This window comes from Lampris incognitus, unplaced genomic scaffold, assembly GCF_029633865.1.
Source record: "Lampris incognitus isolate fLamInc1 unplaced genomic scaffold, fLamInc1.hap2 H_4, whole genome shotgun sequence".
Classification (NCBI taxonomy): domain Eukaryota; kingdom Metazoa; phylum Chordata; class Actinopteri; order Lampriformes; family Lampridae; genus Lampris; species Lampris incognitus.
In genome coordinates, this window is record NW_026611079.1 from 641,141 (window position 1) to 662,622 (window position 21,482).

Consider the following 21,482-nt stretch of genomic DNA (forward strand, 5'->3'; position numbering starts at 1 on the left):
GTTTGACCTCTGACCCTCGATGTCTATTGGTTGTGTATGTTGTATAAATGTACGCGCGCCACTCTGGTGCGCGGCCCTTGGAAGAAGACAGAGCAAGAGGGTCACTCATGTGTTTTCGTGCCTGCTTTTAACGCAGTCGTTTTGTAATGTTACTACGGTCTAGCAAATAAAAGAGGAGGACCAAGATACATCTTGATCGTTGTATAATTCCGTTATCCTGTAGATACATGACAACGACCACACTGTCGTTACACTGTGACTTTTTGGAAAGATTTTGCTCATTACATTCGTTGTAACATTTCTGTCCAATTTTCTTTACTCTACATGGATGTGCCGTTTGTTTTCTATGATGTATGCAATTCAGAACAAAATCTTTTTTTTTTTGTTGCCGGTGTTGAACTCCGCCTGATGACGTTTGAGACGCTATGTGGCGGTGGTGAGCCCTGATATACGTAATAGTACCGACTTTATTAATTCTTATTGTAACTTCACAGCACATCGTCACTCTCAGCAGGTAAGGGAATGCGAAAGTAATTATGGCATAATAGGAAGCAAAGTAGGCAACTGAAAGCACGCGAACCTAGAAGCAATCGTTTCCCATTCCAGTTCATTTGTCCCATGAGCTGGACTACAGCTGAGCCCGGAATTACGTACATGGTATGAAAGTGACGCACCACTTCTGCGGTCTGTCGCGCTTGCTCTGGGCCACATATCACGGAAAAGAACCTTCTTCGGCGTTTACACAGACTGAATAAATTAAGTGGAAAAGATTGGTGGCCATTTTCAGATCGTTGTTAAATAATGGGTCCGCGGTGTTTCCTATTGCTGGTTTAAGCGTTTTAAGGGCGGAAGTTGCTCAACCAAAACATTTGTACGTGTAACGTAATTTTTCATTGGCTTGTGCAGCACAACAGAAATCCGCCAAAGGATCTGTAAGCAGTTATTTTCTGGGAACATTTGCAGTCAGGTAAGATGTAATATTAATGACGAGCTTCAACTTTACAGGACGTGCATTAATTAGACACGCGAGTTGCAGGAGTCCATGTCCGGCAGCTGGGTGAAGCCACGTACAGGTTATCGCCACAAACGTTAAACCGAGGCTGATTTGAGAGACTAATAGCCATTTTATGAACCACAATATTTAACGTTAACAATTAGCATTTTTCCTTCCGGCTTATCACTTAAATGTAACGTCTTAGGACAGCCGCCTACTTACTAGCTACTGACGGTTTATGCTGAAAGGTGCACAATACGTGCAAATGTAATTAGCTGTGCCACATCTAGCCTATCGGCTCATGACGCCAACAACAGGCGTGTTTTGCCACAAGGCACCAGTCAGTGTTTTGTTTTTTTCGGGCTGCAGGACGACATTAACTGTTACCCCCGAGTGAAGCTGTGTCCCACCGAAACTATAAATGTCGAGCTAGTTAATACTTTCAAACTGATCTGGTGCCTCGTGCTATGCGACTGTCTGTCTGGGATACCTCCCTGGCGCAGAAACCCGTAATGCGATTTTTAGGGGTTGTGGTTAATGTTAAAAACAACGTTGGCTGGGGAAGATGCGGGGTTGCATCTGAAACCACCTACTAGCATTGGTTACCGCACAGTAGCTTATAGCCTCCTTCAGTGCGCGTGCGCTCTCCCGGACTACACATCGGTATCCTTGTGGGCTGTGACCGGCTGCAGACTGCAGTGTGCATAGTGTAACGACCCTCACTTGTGCAGGTGTTTGTGATAGAGATTCAGACCAGGGGTTCCTAACAGTGGCTTTTATTGCCTGCATTCACAAATGAAACAACAATCCATGAGATTTCTGCTGCAACGCGACTGCATACAAGTCTCCAGCGGAGATGGTCTAGCTCTCAGGTACGGGTAGCGCAAATGCCCAAAATGTGTCAAAGTGAAAGTGAATAGACAAACAGTCGCGCAGCCTCATATCTAACCTTAGTGAATGCGGTACAACATCTGGGGTTTACACAAACCATCAAAAAGCATTGGATTACAATAACATGTTAAACTACACATTTTGGGAGAATTCACTTTATCTGAGTGAGGTCATTTTCAACTCTGTTACAATAGCCCACCTAATACTTCCGTGACTGTTAATCCGACTCGCAGAAATGCCCTCATTTCGATTTATTTCTTTTACCAAATTGTATCAGCGGCGAATTGCGCAAGAATGACGAAGGCAATCTGCTCGTTGGTGTAGATTTGCCTAAAAAGTGAACTCACCAAGCAGTCAGTCAGCTTTGCGCCTTTGGGCTACATGCGATAGTCACACGGAAAGAAAAATATTTGAAAAACATTTTCATTATGTGTGCCCTGTGATGCCTTGCCCTGTATGCACTATGTCGGGCTCTGTGACGGCCTGGCGGCCTGTCCAGGGTGGGATGTCTCCCCGCCTGCCGCCCAATGACTGCTGGGATAGGCTCCAGCATCCCCGCGACCCTGACAGCAGGATAAGCGGTTTGGATAATGGATGGATGGATGTCAGTATTCATTACAAACATGTAGAAACTGACCACTTCATATATATAGATAAATATATTTGAAATGTATTAGTAGTGCATTGGAAATGCATGTCCACGATTTATGTGAAATCTGGTTATGCATTTCTTACATCCTCGAGACACGGGAGAAAGAAGTTTTGAATTTTCTTTTTTCTACAGCATCTAAGTCTTTAGGATGAAGTGTCCGCTTAAAATGTTACGAGTATTTTTTGAATCGTCTAGCCTACACACCTCTTTAACCCACACAATCAATAGCTAAACATTTTTATTTTGAAAAAATAGCATATTTAGAGTATTGATGGAAATGGAAATGGATTGATGGAAGAATGGAAATCTCTGTTGGGTTATGTGATGCTAAATTTTAAAAAAAAGCCTCTGAAGCCTTCATATTAGTTTTGGCTCACAGTGGACGACAGGCCCTTTCTTCCTGAACAATCTGCTCTTCCTCAGTTAATGCTTCCTCTGAGCTCTCATCCTCTGCCTCAAACACTGCCTGTGGCTCCTTGTCGTCTGACAAGTCAATGTCTGAGTCTCAAAGATTTTTTTTTGGATTCTCTCTGCCTTGGCCAGTGTCAGTCAGTGAGCTGTCTTTTACACTCATTTATTCGTTATTATTTATAAATTATTCATTTATTAGGTACACTTGTCTAGCACTGGGTAGAACAGCCTGGAGGGTAGTACCTCCAGAGCAGCCTTAACTCTTCAGAGCATAGTTTCAACAAAGTATTGGAAACATTTCATAGAGATTTTGGTCTATGATGATTGGATAGCATCACACAGTGCCTGCAGATTTATCAACCTCACGTTCCACCTCCTCCCAAAGGTAGGGCTGCGTGATAATGGCTCAAATAATTATCACCATTATTTCGCTTGATGCTGTAATCTTGATTATCATGATTTTTCATACATTTTGGGGGACAGAATTGTTTTATGGGTGGCACAGTGGTTAGCATGGTCACTTCACAGAAAGAATGTCCTGGGTTTGAAACCTGGAGTAGGCCAACCTTGGGGGTCATCCTGGGTCGTCTTGTGTGTGGAGTTTGCATGTTCTCCCCATGTCTGCCTGGGTTTCCTCCTGGTGCTTCGGTTTCCTCCCACAGTCCAAAGACATGTAGGTCAGGTGAATCGTCCATACTAAATTGTCCCTAGGGGTGTGTGTGTGTGTGTTGGGGGGCCCTGTGATGGCCTGGCGGCCTGTCCAGGGTGTCTCCCCACCTGCCGCCCAATGACTGCTGGGATAGGCTCCAGCATCCCGCGACCTTGAGAGCAGGATAAGCGGTTTGGGTAATGGATGGAATTGTTTTATTAATCTTCAGCATTTTAAGTCAACAGAAAACTTGTTTTCACATTTATAATGTATTTTGTAAACATTCAAAATCTTCAAATCAAAATAATACTTTCTTCACACAAGAGCAAGCTAAACCCAGTGTGAATAATCGCCCCCCCCCCCCAGCCATGATCAATTAATTGTGGAACCCAATATCGAAATCACAATTAATATAATGTGTAGCCCTACTCAAAAGTTTTCTATTGGATTGAGATTTGGGGACTCCAGCTAACTGGAGTCCGCTGAAGACACTGTCATGTTGGTGAATCCAGCTTGAGATGATGCAACATGGTACATTGCTGGAAGTACACATTGGAAAGTGAAGACTGTAACCATAAAGGGCTATACATGTTAGCAACAGCGCTCAGGTACACTGAGACATGAAAGTAATGCTCAGCTGGTATTATTGTGTGCCAAGACGATATTCCTGATACCATCATGTCACCACCACCAGTCTGTACTATTTGACACAAGGCCGGATGGATTCATTAATTCAAGCTTTTCACACCAAATTCTAACCCTGTCATCTGCATGTTGCAGGAGAATTTAAGATTTGTCAGAACCAGGTCCCATTTTTCCAGTCTGCAATAGTCCAGTTTGAGCACGTACCCATATTAGCTAATTTCCCTGTTCTTAACTGACAGGAATGGAACCTGCCATGGTCTCCTGCTCCTGCTTGTTAGATCACACATCTTCACCATTTTAAACGTTTGATGAACAACAACTGAACCTCTTGACCATGTCTGCATGCTTTTTATACTGAATTGCAGCCACATGATTCTCTGTTTTGGTTATTTGCGTAACAAGCTGATCTACATAACTTAGTGGTCACTGAAATGTATTTTTATAGTTAGTAAATGTTGATGTCATCTACAGAGAACAGAATTCTAATAGAATAAAACACAACACAAACTGGGGCGGTTTGCAACCAAGTGTGAAATGGCCGGGATAAGAGTCAGCACCTCCAAGTCTGAGACCATGGTTCTCTACCGGAAAATGGTGGATTGCTTCCTCTAGGTTTGGGATGAGGTGTTGCCTCAAGTGAAGGAGTTCAAGTATCTCGGGGTCTTGTTCATGAGTGAGGGTAGGATCGAGCAGGAGATTGACAGGCGGATTGGTACAGCAGCAGCAGTAATGCAGATGTTGTACCGGACCGTTGTGTTGAAGAGGGAGCTGAGCCTGAAGGCAAAGCTCTCAATTTACCAGTCAATCTTCATTCCAACCCTCACCTATGGTCATGAGCGTTGGGTAGTGACCGAAAGGAGATCGTGAATACAAGTGGCTGAAATAAGTTTCCTCTGTAGGGTGTCTGGGGTCAGCCTTAGAGATAGGTTACCACTTACCTAAACATTTTTGAAGACAAATTACACCCTTCGTGGCAAAGGTATTCCCTGATTTAGATTATTTAGATCATGTGACGCAATGAGTCTGCATCATTAAACTAAGGCCTTGCTAGCCAGCCTGCTCATTAGTTTAAGGAAATGGGAAAATGCAAGTTTAACAACAAATGGCTTAAGAATAATGATTACTCATGGTAGTTAAAGCCGGTGCATGGAAATGCTTACGAAGCAAACTGCGCTGTATGTTTTAAGGTGTTTCAAACTTGGGACAATGGGGATCAAGGCAGTGGAATGGCACATACAGAGTGGGAAGCACAGAGATTTAGAGCCCACCAGCAGACTCCCAATTGCCCATTCCTGCTCCACACTTTCCACCACTAGCAAAGTTGTTACCATGGGAAATCCATAGCCAACAATGTCATCATCGGACCTCTGCACAAACACTCAGAGCAGAGGTGATGGGTGCTGAGGATGTTGACAAGCCACCACAGGTCATACAACCTCATACCAGTATTTATTAAAAAAAAGTAATACAAGTTTGTGAATTTATTAGCCAATCCCATGCTTCTGTCTACTGCATACTCCTTTTAAAATAACAATGACAGCACAAACCCTCTACCTCCACCCCCAAACCCCTGTATATGGTTTGATTCTTTGCACTTAGTATCAAACCACAAAATCATAAAAAAAAATCGATTCGAAAGCGTGTTGGGTTGTAAAATAAATTTGGGTCCAGATGAAAGTAAAGCAGCAATAGAGTATCAGCTATCACATTTGAGTTTGAGGTAGGGCATCTATGAAGGCTCCCCAGATCTTCCTAAACATTGTAGAGGATCCTCCCTGGAGTACAGTATGATGTTAATTCATCCAGTGTCTTTGTAAGGGAGTTCGGTCGGATTTTCAGTTTATTGAAATGCATCTTTTTCCCAGCGGTACTGGCAAGTAAAATGAAGTGCTTAACAGAGTTGTTTGTTTTCAATAGGTTCAAATCTCCTAGGATCCACAGTTTAGGATCCTATGGAATATTCTTTTCTATAATATCTGAAGTAGTTTTTGTAATATAATTCCAAAACTTTGTAATCTTCGGGCAGTGTCAGAAAATATGTACAAGTTATGTATTGGGGCGCCCCGGTGGCTCACCTTGTAGAGCACATACCACATAATAATAATAATAATAATAATAATAAACTATTTGTATAGCACCTTTCATACATAAAATGCAGCTCAAAGTGATTTACATTAAAAACAGGGGAAACAAGACTCAACAACAATACAGATAAAATAAGTTAAGAATAATAAAACACAGACCTAGGCAAAAATCATAAAACAAGGCAAGAAATAAAACCACAGTACAAGATAAAAAATAGGAATAAAAAGAAATATAAAGTGGAATTAATTAAAAGCAAGAGCATAAAAATGGGTCTTGAGCTGATTCTTAAAACTATCCATGGACATTGCTTCTCATATTTGCTGGGGGAGTCTATTTCAAGCCGTCGGTGCATAAAAACAAAATGCTGCTTCGCCATACTTTTTGTCGTTCATTCTAGGGACATTGAGCAGGCCAGCACCAGAGGCTCTAAGAGAGCGGCTTGGAACATGATCAGATAAGCAGTCAGATAGGTATGAGGGTGCTAAACCATGTAGAGCTTTAAACCAAAGTAAAATAATTTTAAAATCAATCCTCAATGCTACAGGAAGCCAATGTAAAGATGCTAAAACTGGGATAATGTGATCTCTCATCCTGCTTTTTGTTACGACCCTTGCTGCTGCGTTCTGTACTGGTTGTAGCCTATCAATACTCTTTTGGGTAAGCCAGTAAGAAGTGCATTGCACAGTCTAGATGCAAAGAGATAAAAGCATGCGTCACCTTTTTGGCGTCTTCCAGGGAGAGGTAGGGTCTAATTCTAGCAATATATTTTAGGTGAAAAAGGCACCCTTTGTAACATTGTTAATATGTGATTTAAAATCCAACTCAATGATGACACCCGGGTGTTTTACTACAGTCTTATTCTGTACAGCCAGACTTTCCATTCTACTTGATATCATTTCCCTGTGTGTATTAGTACCTATAATGAGAATTTCTGTCTTGTCTTCATTCAATTTGAGAAAGTCTCCACTCATCCATTGTTTAATACTAGACAGACAATTCATCAAGGGATTGAGAGCATTGGGGTCATCTGGCGCTACAGATAAATATAACGGAGTATCATCAGCATAAAAATGAAGATTCACTCCATGATCACAGATAATTTTCCCCAAGCAGCAGCATGTACAGGCAGAACAATAAAGGACCAAGAATGGAACCATGCGGAATACCGTAGAAAATTACGTTTGTCCGAGACATGGTCAGAAAGACTGACAAAATAGCTTCTGCCAGTAAGATAAGTGTAGAACCATGATAGGGCAGTGCCTGAAAGGCCAATCCAATTCTCAAGGCGGTCTAGAAGTATATCATGATCGACTGTATCGAAGGCAGCCGTCAGATCAAGGAGTAAAAGAATGGAAACATTTTTATTTTCAGCGCTCACTCTGAGATCGTTGACTACTTTTACAAACACTGTTTCAACACTGTGTCCTTTTCTAAAACCGGAATGAAATTTATCATGAATGTTGTTTTCATGTAAAAACCCATCCAATTGTTTATATACTGTCTTTTCCAAAATCTTGCCCAGAAAAGGCAGATTAGAAATAGGCCTGTAATTGCTCAGCACTGACAGATCAAGATTATTTTTCTTGCGTAAGGGCTTTACTATAGCTGTTTTCAGTGAATCAGGAAAGATACCTGATTCTAAAGAACAGTTTACAATATCCAAAACATCACCAATCAAACTATCTAAGACCTCTTTAAAAAAGGCAGTGGGAATTGCATCCAGAGAGCAGGTGGATGACTTCATCTGCAAGATGGTGTTACGACTTTCCTCTTCACTAATCTTGCAAAAGGAAATTACCGAGAGTTGTTACTAGCAGTTTGACTGTTTGGATTAACAACCTTATGCATGATATCTGCTCGGATATTAATGATTTTATTACCAAAGAATGATGCAAACTCATCACATTTTGATTTAGATGCAGGGCATAACTGCTCATGAGACTGGGGAGGATTTATAAGGCGATCGATTGTGGAAAATAAGACTCTGGAGTTGTTCCTGTTTTCATTTATAATGCTAGAGAAACAAGCCTGCCTTGTGCAGCGCAGAGCTTTGTTATAAACAAATAAAGATGTTCTAAAAATCTCGCCATGGATTTTAAGCTTTTTTCCACATTCACTCTGCTCTACAGCAGTCCCTCTTGAGCAAACGTATTTGCTGAGTCTTCCAGGGCATTACTGTAGTCTGTGATTTTTTTCTTAGTTTTCATAGGAGCCACTATGTCGAGAGCTGACTCTGGTTTAAAGTTGAAGTGGTTAACTTTATCATGCACTGAGGAAATATCAGCTGACAGAGGAAGACTGCGCAGGTGATGAGGGAAGTTAATTGTAACAATAGGAACTATTGTTAGGAACCATTGTTTAGTTCCTTGTTTACACAGGGGTCGTTTAGGTTGTTGCACCTGGAATAACGGACCGAGCATGATGCATAACCTTACGTGACGAAGTTATTATTAAAGTTTATAGCCCCGTGGGGTTGAAACGAGTTGTAACGTCTCATTAGTAGAAGGAAACAACACACTTTAACATGGTGGCAGCGGCGGACGACTCGGTTTGAAGTTTGTTGCGGAAAAGTTTCTAGGAGCGGGAGAGTGGTTAGTGTTCCTAAGCAACGTTCAGTATATGTTAGCATTAGCTGCTAGCGTGAGACTGCCGTGTGACATGGATGGGCTTAAACCACCGCAAACGTTATGTCTGGACTCAAGCAACCTTTCGAGGACATGGAAGACCTGGAGGGACGAGTTTGCTCTGTATGTGGATTTAGCCATGGCTGACGCCGATGACAAACAGAGGGTGAAACTGTTCAGCTATCTTGTCGGGGAGAGCGGCAGGGAACTTATGGACACGTTACTGGGCGACACACCGAAGGATGCATGGATGTTAGATGACGTTATCAAGAAGTTTGATGATCACTGCGACCCCAGCGTTAACGAGACTGTGGAACATTATCGTTTTTTTACAAAAAACCAGGGCACCAGTGAAAATATAGACCATTATGTCATGGAACTGAGAGTGTTGGCAAGAACATGCAACTTTGGGACAGTGAGAGACTCGCTCATTCGGGATCGGATTGTGTGTGGAGGTAACAACACAATCGTAAGAGAAAGACTGCTCCGAGAGAAAAACTTGACACTGGACACATGTTTGCAGCTGTACAGAGCCGCTGAGCTCTCAAAGGACAATGTGAAAACCATCTCGGGATCGATGGTGGAAGAGGTACATGCAGTGCAAGGAGCACAGTATCGGAAACAGACGAGCAACACTGTGGAGTGCAGATATTGTGGAAAAACGCATGAGAAAAGTAAACAAAAGTGCCCAGCGTTTGGGAAGAAGTGCACAAAGTGTGGAAGAGAGAACCACTTTGCAGCAAAATGCAGAGTAAAACCGGAACTAAGGAAAAAGAAATATGTGAGTAAAATAACAACTGAATCTGAGAGTGATGAATATGAAGATATTATCACCTGTGTAAAAGAAACTGAGAAAATGAAGAAAACTCAGCTTCTCTATGCTGGCATGCTTCTAGGCAAGGACATGATCAAATTCCAAATAGACTGTGGTGCCAGTTGCAATATCATCCCAATTAACCTGCTGAATCCAGATGCCAAATTAGAACACACGAAGAGTGTACTAGTAATGTACAATAAAACCAAATTAAAACCACTGGGAAAATGTAAAGTGAAAATAAGAAACCCGAGAAACAACAAGCTATATCGCTTAGAGTTCCAGGTGGTGAATGCAGCTGGTACAGTGCCTCTGCTGGGTAGGAGAGCCAGTGAGGCCATGAAATTGATAAAAGTGCAATATAAAAACATCATGACAATAGACAGTATTTTCACAACAGAAACAACAACAGGACAGTGGATAATGGGACAAATTAAAGATGAGTATGCTGATGTGTTCATTGGCGATGGCTGCCTCGAGGGAAAATACAAAATAGAGGTGGACAGCACAGTGAAACCAGTACAGCTGCCAAAGAGGCGGGTCCCAGTCGCCATGATGAAACCACTGAAGGACGAGCTACAAGACCTACAGCAAAGAGGGATCATAACACCTGTGGAATGCAGTACAGATTGGATCAGTGCAATGGTGGTGGTACAGAAACCAAGTGGGAAACCAAGAGTGTGTATCGATCCCAAGCCTTTGAACAAAGCTCTAAAGCGCAGTCACTTCCCACTGCCAACCATTGAGGACATTTTACCGGACTTGTCAAAAGCAAAAGTGTTCACAGTGTGTGATGTCAAGAGTGGATTCTGGCATGTGCAGCTGGAGGAGGAGTCCAGCTATTTAACAACATTTGCCACTCCATTCGGACGTTACAGGTGGCTGAGGATGCCAATGGGGATAAGTCCGGCCCCAGAAATCTTTCAGAGAAAGCTCACACAAGCGCTGGACGGTGTACCGGGCTTGTACATTATAGCTGACGAGGTACTGATCACAGGCCAAGGGGAAACACAGGAGGAAGCTGAGCGTGACCATGATGGAAAACTGAGACTGTTTCTTGAAAGATGCAGACAAAAGAACATCAAGCTGAACAAAGACAAATTCAAGCTGAGACAAAAGGAGACTACATACATTGGACACCGCCTGACGGCTGATGGACTCAGGGCGGATCCAGAGAAAGTGCTTGCCGTTGAGAAGATGCCGGCACCGACTGATGTGAAAGGAGTGCAAAGGCTGCTAGGTATGGTAAATTATCTAGCCAAGTTTTGTCCCCACCTCTCAGACCAGTGCATAGTGTTGAGAGATTTGACACACAAAAACAGGGAGTGGAACTGGACAGCACAGCATGAGGAGGCTTTCCTCAAATTGAAAGAGACTATAGCAAAGGTCCCAGTACTGAAATATTACAACCCAGATGAGGAACTCACAGTGCAGTGTGACGCTTCAGACACAGGTTTAGGCGCAGCGCTCATGCAGATGGGTAAGCCAATAGCATTTGCAAGCAGAGCACTCACTCAAACAGAGCGTGGGTATGCACAAATAGAAAAGGAGTTCTTAGCAATGGTTTTTAGCATGGAAAGATTTCACCAGTACACATGCGGCCGAAAAGTGACGGTGCAAAGTGATCACAAGCCGTTGGAAACAATAGTGAGAAAACCTCTACTAAGTGCACCCAAAAGGCTGCAGGGAATGATGCTGCGCATACAAAAGTATGATCTAGATGTAGTATATGTGCCAGGTAGAGACATGCTGCTAGCAGACACTCTGAGCAGAGCTTATCTTCCTGAGAGTGCACCGGATGCAGAACTAGAGACTGTCAACATGGCACAACACTTACCTATCGCAGCAGACAGGCTACATGATATACGATCTGCCACAAAAGAGGATGAAACACTGCAGCTTCTCATCAAAATGATGCAGCAAGGATGGCCTGACGATAAGTCAAAAACACCAAGGGAAATCAAGCCCTACTTCTCATTCCAAGATGGAATAGTGTTCAGGAGTGAGCGCACTGTCATCCCTGATGCATTGAGGAAAGACATCACTTGCCGCCTACACGCATCACATCTGGGTGTGGAAGGATGCCTACGGAGGGCTAGGGAGTGTGTCTATTGGCAGGGCATGAACGACCAAATAAAATCATATATAGCAAAGTGTGACATCTGCAGATCAATGGACATTAAACAACAAAAAGAAACACTAATGTCACATGATGTGCCAAGCAGGCCGTGGGCAAAGGTGGGCACGGATCTGTTCATGTTTGAAAACAAAGACTACCTCATAATTGTTGATTTTTTCTCATATTTTTGGGAAATAGATTACCTGGCAGATACCAAGTCAACCACAGTGATACGGAAGCTGAAAGCTCATTTTGCCCGCCAAGGTATCCCAGATATTGTAATCTCGGAGAATGGCCCACAGTATTCGTCACAAGAATTCCAGAAGTTCAGTCGACTGTGGGGATTTCAACATAAAACCTCATCACCAGGTTACCCACAAAGCAACGGCAAAGCTGAGTCAGCTGTTAAGACAGCAAAAAGACTCTTGCTCAAAGCCAAGGCTGCTGGACGGGATCCTTATCTCGCCCTTCTGGACCACCGCAACACACCATCACAGGGTACTGATACCACACCAGCACAGCGGCTGCTCAGTCGCCGTACCAAAACACTACTGCCAACCAAGGCAAGCCTGTTACAGCCGAAAGTTGTGCAGGTGAAACAGGATTTACAAAATAACCAACAACGGCAGAGGGCATACTACGACAGGTCGGCTAAAGACTTGGACACGCTTGCCCCAGGTGAATGTGTGAGAGTTCAGCCTCTCGCACCCCACACTGGCTGGAGAGTGGGCAAGGTGCTGAGGCCGGTCGATAGGAGATCCTATGAGGTCCAGCTGCACATGGGTGGTGTCATCAGGAGAAATCGCAGACACCTCAGGCATGCACCAGGGGCAATCTTCACTGACACTATGGACATGGAGATCAGCAGCCCCAGTCAGCCAGAGAGTGTTGAACCTGGACATTCAGAGAGTGTTCCTTCTCGCAGTGTCTTAGCAGGAAACAAAACCAAGGACAGTGGTGACAGGGCCAACCCTGTTACCACCAGATCAGGCCGCTCTGTTGTGCAGCCGCAGCGATACAAAGACTTTGTGACCTCACATAGATGAATGGATCTGTAGCACTAATGGACTTTGGGGGGGGCATGAATGAAAAAGAAAAAAAAGTGAATCACAAATGTTGTGCAAATGTATTAAAGGTTCTAAAAAAAAAGAAGAAACTGAAAAGAGAAAGGATGTAACAATAGGAACTATTGTTAGGAACCATTGTTTAGTTCCTTGTTTACACAGGGGTTGTTTAGGTTGTTGCACCTGGAATAACGGACCGAGCATGATGCATAACCTTACGTGACGAAGTTATTATTAAAGTTTATAGCCCCGTGGGGTTGAAACGAGTTGTAACGTCTCATTAGTAGAAGGAAACAACACACTTTAACATTAATGACTGCAGAAGGACTAAGAAAACATGGTTTTATGATACACGCTGTGTTGTTTTTTTGCTAAGTCAGAGACAATCGTGTAAAAAAACAAACAGTAGTGATCTGATAAATCAGTATCAACAATCTTGTCAACAGAAATATTCAGGCCTCTAGAGATCACTAAATCTAGATTGTGGTCAAGGTTGTGGGTTGGCCCAACAACATGTTGAATAAAATCAAAGGGAAACAGAAGCTGTACAAACTCCATAGCTTTGCCGTCTGAGGCATTATCCACATGCAAATGAAAGTCCCCAGAAATTAGAATTCTGTCATAATTAGTAAAACAAATCGACAGTAGGTTTGATATTTCAAGTAAAAATAAGGCTGTATGCTTTGGGGGCCAATAAATAGTAACTAGTAACACAGAAGATTGACTTTCCAATAAGATCGCCTGATACTTGAAGGATGGGAAACTGCCTAGATGCAAGCACTTACCTTTAAAAACATCTGAGAAAATGGCTGCCAGTCCTCCACCTCTCTTACCCTCATGTATAGAGTGGATGAAACTGTAGTTTGGAGGAGAGGCCTCAGCTAGAAGGGCAGCTGCATCTGAACCAAGCCAAGTTTCTGTTAGAAGAATAAAATCTAGCTTCTGCTCACAGATGAGATCATTTATAGAGAAGGTGTTACTTGTAAGTGCCCTGATATTTAACAGGGCCAGGTTTAGCTTTTTATCATGGCTGGGCCTTTCTACAGGGTCAGGACATTTCAGAGGGACCAAATAAGACTATCTGCTCAGAACACTCTTTGCCCTGGTCTCCCTATTTGAGACAACAGCTGAGCACCAGTATCGTTTGGGTTGAGGCCATCCTTTTTCAGCAGGAGGGGTCTCGCCCAAAACAGGGCAAAGTTATTTACAAATTTAAGACCAGTAGCTGTGCAATAGTTTTGTAACCAGAGGTGGAGGGCATAAAGTCTAGAGGCTGAGTCCTAACCGCAGTGCCCTGGATTCAAATCCGGCTCAGGCCCTTTGCTGCTAGTCATCCCCTCTGTCTCCCCTACCTTTCCTTTCTCTCTCGAGTATCAATAATAATTTAAAATTTTTAATTTGTAATTTTCGTGCATACGGGTGAGATTGTAGTTAAATTTATGCAGCTTTAACAGGTGTATATTATGTTCTGTGCAAGATATTGAATTGAATTAGTCTGTGCTTAGTGTAGATCAGAAACGTTTGAGCTTGTTCTAAAAATTTGTGCCAGTCAGCATCATCATATGAGCAATATAGATCCAACTCCCATTTGTGGGGTTCCCCCCATTTTCCCCCCAATTGTACCCGGCCAATTAACCCACTCTTCCGAGCCATCCCGGTTGTTGCTCCACCCGCCTCTACCGATCCAGGGAGGGCTGCAGACTACCATGATACATGTGGCATCGCCACATGTATCACCTGATAGTGAGGAGTTTCACCAGGGGGACATAGCACGTGGGAGGGTCAGGCTATTTCTTCCAGTTTCCCTCCCCACCAAACAGGTGCCCCGACCGATCACAGAAAGCGCTAGTGCAGCGACCAGGACACATACCCACATCTGGCTTTCCACCCTCAGACACGGCCAATTGTGTCTGTAGGGATGCCCGACCAAGCTGGAGGTAACAGGAATTCGAACCAGAGATCGCCGCGTTTGTAGCCATTTGTGTTTTTAAGAGAACTTTCATTTTCAGGCCCGTTATTGTTGAGAATATTGTAAATAGTTGAGGTTAGACTTCTGGTCGATGTACGTAAGGTGTTGAGCAACTGTTTCTCCAGAGGGGTCGCTTCCGGTATGCTAGGAAATCTATTTGGTGAGTTTGCTTTGACCCAGTGTCTGATTTGCAAGTACTTAAACATGTAGCGAATTCAGGGGGCAGCTCGGGAACCGCTGCAGCCGGGACGCAAACCCGGGTCTCCTGCACCACGGGTGACTACGTTAACGAGTTGACTAAAGGGTCTGACCCCTTAGCCAAGAGCTAAGCAAGTCTTTTTATCCATGCATGTTACACTACCCCCCTCCTTTGGGATAGGGCGTCCCCGGTCAGACCGTCCCAGCTGGGACGCGAACCCGTGGCTTCTGCACCACGGGCTACAACGTTAACCAGTCGACTTAAGGGTCTGACTCGTTAGCCAAGCGCTAACGTGTCTACTTAATTCGTGTACATTACACTACCCCCCTCCTTCCGGATAGGGCGTCCCCGGCCGGACCGTCACAGCCAGGACGCGAACTTGTGGCTCCCGCACCCCAGTCAACTAAAGGGTCCAACACGTTAGCCCTTAACGTGTCTACTTAATTCGTGTACAAAAGCTGGCCGAAGCTTTTTTTTTTTTTGTACACGAATTAAGTCGACATGTTAACTAGTTGACTAAAGGTTCGGACCCTTTAGTCGACTGGTTAACATAGTTTCCCAGGGTGTGGGAGCCATGAGTTCGCATCCCGGCTGTGACGGTCTGCCCAGGGACGCCCTTTTCCCGAAGGAGGGAAGTAGTGTAACGTACATGAATAAGACACGTTAGCTCTTGGCTAACGGGTAGGACCCTTTAGTTGACTGGTTAATGTAGTCGACCCGGGTTTGCTTCCCGGCTGCGGCGGTTCCCGCGGCTACCCCCCGAATTCGCTACATTGGTGTCAGAAGTGGGATGGTGCGATCGTGAAGGACCGTAAGGCCATCGGAAGCGTTTCCCGAAGGAGGGAGGTAGTGTAACGTGCACGGATAAATAGACTCGCTTACAGTTGCGCCCCCAGAAATTTCTCATAGGGGTGGCCAAATGGGGCCACTGAAAAACTTGGGGTGGCACACCAAAACCAGGGATAGTATTAGGGTGGCAGTGGTTACCCCTGGCCACCCCTTGGGGGCGCCACTGCTCGCTTAACTCTTAAGGGGTTGGACCCTTTAGTCGACTGGTTAACGTTGTCGCCCGCGGTGTGGAGTACACGAGTTCGCGCCCCGGCTGTGACGGTCCGGCAGGGACGCCCTTCCCGAAGGAATGGGGCAATGTAACAATCACGGATGAATAGCCTCGGTAGCCTTTGGCTAAGGGGTCGGACCCTTTAGTCGAGTGGTTAACGTAGTCGCTTGCGGTGCGGAATACATGAGTTCGCATCTCAGCTGTGACAGTCCGGCCGGGAACGCCCTATCCCAAAGGAGGGGAGTAGTGTAACGTGCATGGATAAATAGACTCGCTTAGCCCATGGCTAACGGGTCAGATCCGGCTGTGACGGTCCAGCCGGAGACGCCTTATCCTGAAGGAGGGGGGTATTGTAACGTACACGAATAAATAGACACGTTAGCCCTTGGCTAACGGGTTGGACCCTTTAGTCGACTGGTTAACGTTGTCGCCCGTGGTGCGGGAGACCTGGGTTCGTGTCCCGGCTGCGGCGGTTCCCGGACTGCCCCCCCCCCCCAAATTCGCTACAACAGGTTGTGTTGAGGCAGATTGTATTTTCAGGACAATTGCTGGAAACTAGAGAATATACCTTCTGTGTATTATTCCAACTATTTCAAAGCCTTTATCTACCCAACTGTTGCACGTGCGGTCTGCTGTGGGATTTGGAATATATGGGTTGTTCCATAATGGAGTGTTTTCTAAAGAGCGACCCTTTAGATTCAAGTATGAAATCGGCCTCCTGCCATAAAACAAAAGTGTTTTGTATTATTGTGTTCTTTAGTTGTGCTCAGTTTGTTTTCATTACACAAAAAGGGAACTACATTCAGCGCAGTTGTTTGCGGTTGTTTTTTATTGATATCCATTTGCTTTCATTGTCTTCTGGATGTAACCAGGTCCATATAGGTGATGCAAGATATTTTTGGAAATCGGAGAAATTTAAACCACCTTTTGCATATGGCCTCTTTAGCATAGCAAGTTTGATTCCGGAAAGTTTCTTATGCCACAAAAAGGATGTCGTTGCCTTGTTTAGGTCTTTAAAAAATTTACAGGGACTTGAAAAGGAATGTGAAAAATGCTGCAGCCAGGCTGCTAACCAATACCAATCGTAGATGCCACATCATATTTTTTGATGGAAGTCCAGTGAAATTGTTGGTGATATAGCTCTGACTTTCATGATTTCCCAGCACATAAATGTCAAGTCATACTGCTTAATCAATCCCAAGACTAGGCAAACTCTGATCTCTGAAATATAGGGCATTTAAATACTCATCCTTTCCCAACTACATAGATGAGAGAGGCATCTTTGCTCTGTCACATGAAGTTGAATTACAGACATAGGCTATGAGTTTTAAAAAAAAGAAGAGACTATAACATTCTCCCATTAAAGTGGGTGTCAAAGCTTTATGTGCCTCATCTAAGGTTCTTCGTCCTCATTGAGTATTTGAACATTATTTGATAAAGTCTTAGTTACAGCCTCAGTTGGATCTCGTACCAGACTTTGTAATAGAATCTGAATGAACTTTACACTTGAGTGGATGTCCCATGGGAGATATCACTCCATACAAATTTAAGAACCACCAGCTCCATGTATGGAGCTTCTGTTTAGAAGGAATGGACATACATATGTGCAATGAATTTCCTTCGACCTATTCTTCCTTCTCTTCTGCTATGCCCATTAGTGACTATGAGCAGTGAGCTCAATGTGCCGATGGGCTCCCCAACCCCAGGGGCCTCAGAGCGAATGCAGGATGATGGGGGAATGGACTATAGAGATTGGGTGCGGCGCAGTTACCTGGAGCTAGTTAGTTCCAACCACCACTCAGTGCAGGCCCTGTCTTGGAGGAAACTCTACTTGAGTCGGGCCAAGCTGAAAGCTTCAAGCAGGACATCTGCGCTGCTCTCTGGATTTGCAATGGTGAGTTATGTACACTTTTGGAAAGATTGAATAATGTGGTTTGTCAGAATGAGGGATTATAATGACAGTTTAACACCAAGTGAGCTGCATTCAGTCACAAATAATGAGTTAAGTATATTTTGACTTTTTGAATGAATTTCCCAAGAGCTTCTTCAGAAGAGCAGGATTTATTTTTGTGTTGGCAGAAATAAATATCTAATATTGTTTGATGATGTTTTAAAAAGAAGTCTGACTCCCTGGGAGAAATTAAGGATGTTTTTCAATTTATTATTAATGGTATTATTCCCTCCCTAATTCCCAGAGTGCATGCAATCCTGGTAGGGAAGCACTGGAGATACTTTTGAGTATGCTCAGCATGCCCCCTTTGACTACAAACGTTGGACTGAAGTTACAAATTGTGTAGCAAAGGCTTTCCATCATTATGGCACGTACCAGGGCCTAATGGGAAATCAGAGGAAGTGATTCTGTATGGTAATACTAAAGTTCTCTCTGTCTTAGGTAGCTATGGTGGAGGTGCAGCTGGAGATGCAATACAACTATCCACGTGTACTCCTCATTGCCTTCAGTGTGTGCACTACAGTGCTGGTTGCTGTTCACCTCTTTGCCCTTCTAATAAGCACCTGCATCCTGCCCAACGTGGAGGCAGTCAGCAACATCCACAATCTCAACTCCGTCAGTGAATCACCTCATGAGCGCATGCACCATTATATTGAGTTGGCCTGGGGCTTCTCCACAGCATTGGGCATCCTCCTGTTCCTGGCTGAAGTGGTGCTCCTTTGTTGGATCAAGTTTTTGCCTGTAGACTCAGGTGGGGCCAACCAGGTGGCCCTTGCAGCTGCTGAGTTGGCTCTTGCTACATTGAACTGCAGTACCACCTTAGGTAGCAGGGAAGTAAAGCCTCCAAAGCCCACTGCATCCGTGAAGCACAGCGGCTGGCAGGCTGCACTGGCCTCCACCATCATTATGGTCCCGGTTGGGGTGATCTTTGTTGTGTTTACCATCCACTTCTACCGCTCCCTGGTGCGCCACAAGACGGATCGGCACCACCAGGAGATTGAGGAACTGCACAAGATTAAGGTGCAGCTGGACGGCCATGAGAGAGGCCTACAGGCTGTGTGAAATTATGAATTATGAAATTTTCTCATGACCAGCTAAAAGGAAGTTTTAAGGAATTCCCTTCTTTGCCCATATTTATTAACCCTTTTTCCTCTTGGACATTTGTTCTTGGCATTGTTAATGACTTGCTTTGATTCCTGGGCAAACATAAAAGCTTGTCACTTTTTTAGTTTGGGTCTGTTAACTTATTAAGGTCATGGATGTGTTACAGCAGTGGTTCTCAATCAAGTCCTTAAGTTCATTACATTCACCTCTTGTTCCAGTTGTAAAAATTTCCTGACTGAAGGCTCCCTTCAAGGAACAACACATAAATCTAGTACCTGGCAGAATAGGAAACCAGCTGTACTGGTGATACCTGGGGACTGAAATGAGAACGTTGTTTTACAGGGTTCATGTGCTCGAGTGTTGTTGTCTTGTCTGGCACTACATTTTTGAATTTGTGAATTTGTGTGGGCTTTCAATTCTATGAACACTTCAAAAGTTTAAAAGAATAAGGGCTAATGTGTTCCGGTTCAGCTATCTTTGTCTCATCTCTGTGGGGTTTTTTTTTCTTCCAAAGGATGTAGTGAATACAGATAGGGCTTCTGAGTTTCCTATCAGGATTCAGATTTTTTTTGTGTGAAAAAAACCTGCTTGTTGTCACCTGCTAAGGTTTATACAACCAAGTGTGTGAACAACACACAACTAAAGGCGCTCACATAGTCTATAAGTACAAGGCGCATACACTGCGGACGGACCACACCTTTTCATAGTCTTTTCATAGTCTAGTTGTACCAACGCATACCCAAGGCCTACATTTCCCACAATCTTTGCGCGTCGTTTTCCTTTTCCGCCGAAAGTTGCAGACTGTAAACAACATGGCGCTGTCCTCGGATGGGGAAGAAGAGCTGCTCTGTTGCCAGGCTATGTTGGAAAGACAAACCTCTCGGAGATGGTATGTTCGATCACTTAACGAAGGGAGGGATAGAGAGGGGAAGTTCAGCATGTTGGTGAGATATATGAGGAGTACGGATGAGGAAGAACATCGTCTCCATATTGTATAAAAGTTGTAAATCCACGAAGAAGAAACTAAAGAAGTTTTCCGGCGCTACACGAAATGCATGTGGATCTGAAACAGTTTCATGCCGAACCATGTTTTGTGTGACACTGGTATGCGAACGCTAGATACGCGCGGTCACAAAAATTGAGTTTCGCGCAGACCTGGGCAGGCGGACGTACACTGAGGTCCACTATTGCATAATTTTAGCCCACGTGGACCCCAGCGGAGTACGGTCCATGTATGGTATGTCAAGACTATGAACTGGCCTTAAGTGTGGTATGTGGATCAGGGTGGAGAAGGGCAACATGGGAATTTTGGCTCTGGTTGGTAATTTTCTCATAACTGCCAGTTGAAGGTCTAATTCTAAATGTATTGTTATCTAGTTGTCTGGAAAAATAATGGCCAGCAAAACTGAATTTATTAATGTACTGGCCAGTGGATAAAAACGCCCGATGCCGTAAGAGGATCACATTTGTATATCTGAGGAACAAACACAATTTTTACACATTCACAATCAAACACAAGCCTTAACATAGGATGTTGGTCATTTGTTTGTCTGGAGAGGATATGTCGTCGTAAAGACCATATAAAAAGTGACAAATATGGAGCTGGTGCCTCAGTTTAAGGAACCGTTTACTTTATTCTTGCATTGCATTCTATATTCAGCATTGTGTTTCTACGTTGTTCTGTGCATGCCAATGAATAGAGAAATGCTTTTACAAAAGGATTTAACTTTTCTCAAATTGATTTACTGTTGTCAAAAACAAATTACTCACAGTTTAAAATTAGCATATCAGATGGACCTTGCATAATCAGATGGATAAACACGTAATGATTTTAAATAATACTGTGGCTAATAGATTGTAGGTACGGAGAAGCAAGCTGGAACAGTACCTTCTCCATATCCAAACACACGTAGGTATCCTCTTCACTTCTTTCATATTTACTGTGCTCATTGGATATAAAAGATCATATTAAAACAAGTTGTCCCTCCTAATCTCACTAAAACTGCTTACTGATGCATGTTGAAGTACTGACCTAAAAATATGCAGTAATAGTTAAACTTAATTTTAAAAAAAAATCAGTCAAATGTATTATGCATTTGACACTTTTTTCAGCAGATTTTGCATGACTGGTTATGCATAACCAGTCAGTATTCAGTGAGACTGTTTGCCTCTTGCAGCCTGACACATGTTGAAGTGACTGGGTTGTTTATCATGGCTCTTTAATGTTCTGTTCAGTGGTTGTGTGGAAGGG

General features: G+C 43.8%; 1 protein-coding gene across 2 annotated transcripts; it reads left to right on the forward strand.

Moving 5' to 3' along the window:
* Window positions 1–710: 710 nt before the first annotated feature.
* LOC130131987 (protein orai-2-like) lies at window positions 711–20,940 on the forward strand. Of its 2 annotated transcripts, XM_056301707.1 has the most exons (3): window positions 711–967; window positions 17,835–18,070; window positions 18,569–20,940. In XM_056301707.1, exons 2-3 carry the CDS (start codon window positions 17,840–17,842, stop codon window positions 19,187–19,189), a joined length of 852 nt encoding a protein of 283 aa, XP_056157682.1. In that variant the 5' UTR covers window positions 711–967; window positions 17,835–17,839; the 3' UTR covers window positions 19,190–20,940. The 2 variants fall into 2 exon arrangements, with proteins under 2 accessions (XP_056157682.1, XP_056157683.1); XM_056301708.1 differs by lacking the exon at window positions 711–967 and having other exon boundaries at window positions 17,980–18,070; window positions 18,573–20,940.
* The last annotated feature ends 542 nt before the right edge of the window (window positions 20,941–21,482 follow it).

Coding starts and splice junctions, on each gene's coding strand:
- LOC130131987 (XM_056301707.1), top strand. CDS start 17,840: ATGAGCAGTGAGCTCAATGTGCCGATGGGCTCCCCAACCCCAGGGGCC. Junction 18,071..18,568: donor TGCTCTCTGGATTTGCAATG/GTGAGTTATGTA, acceptor TCTCTGTCTTAG/GTAGCTATGGTGGAGGTGCA.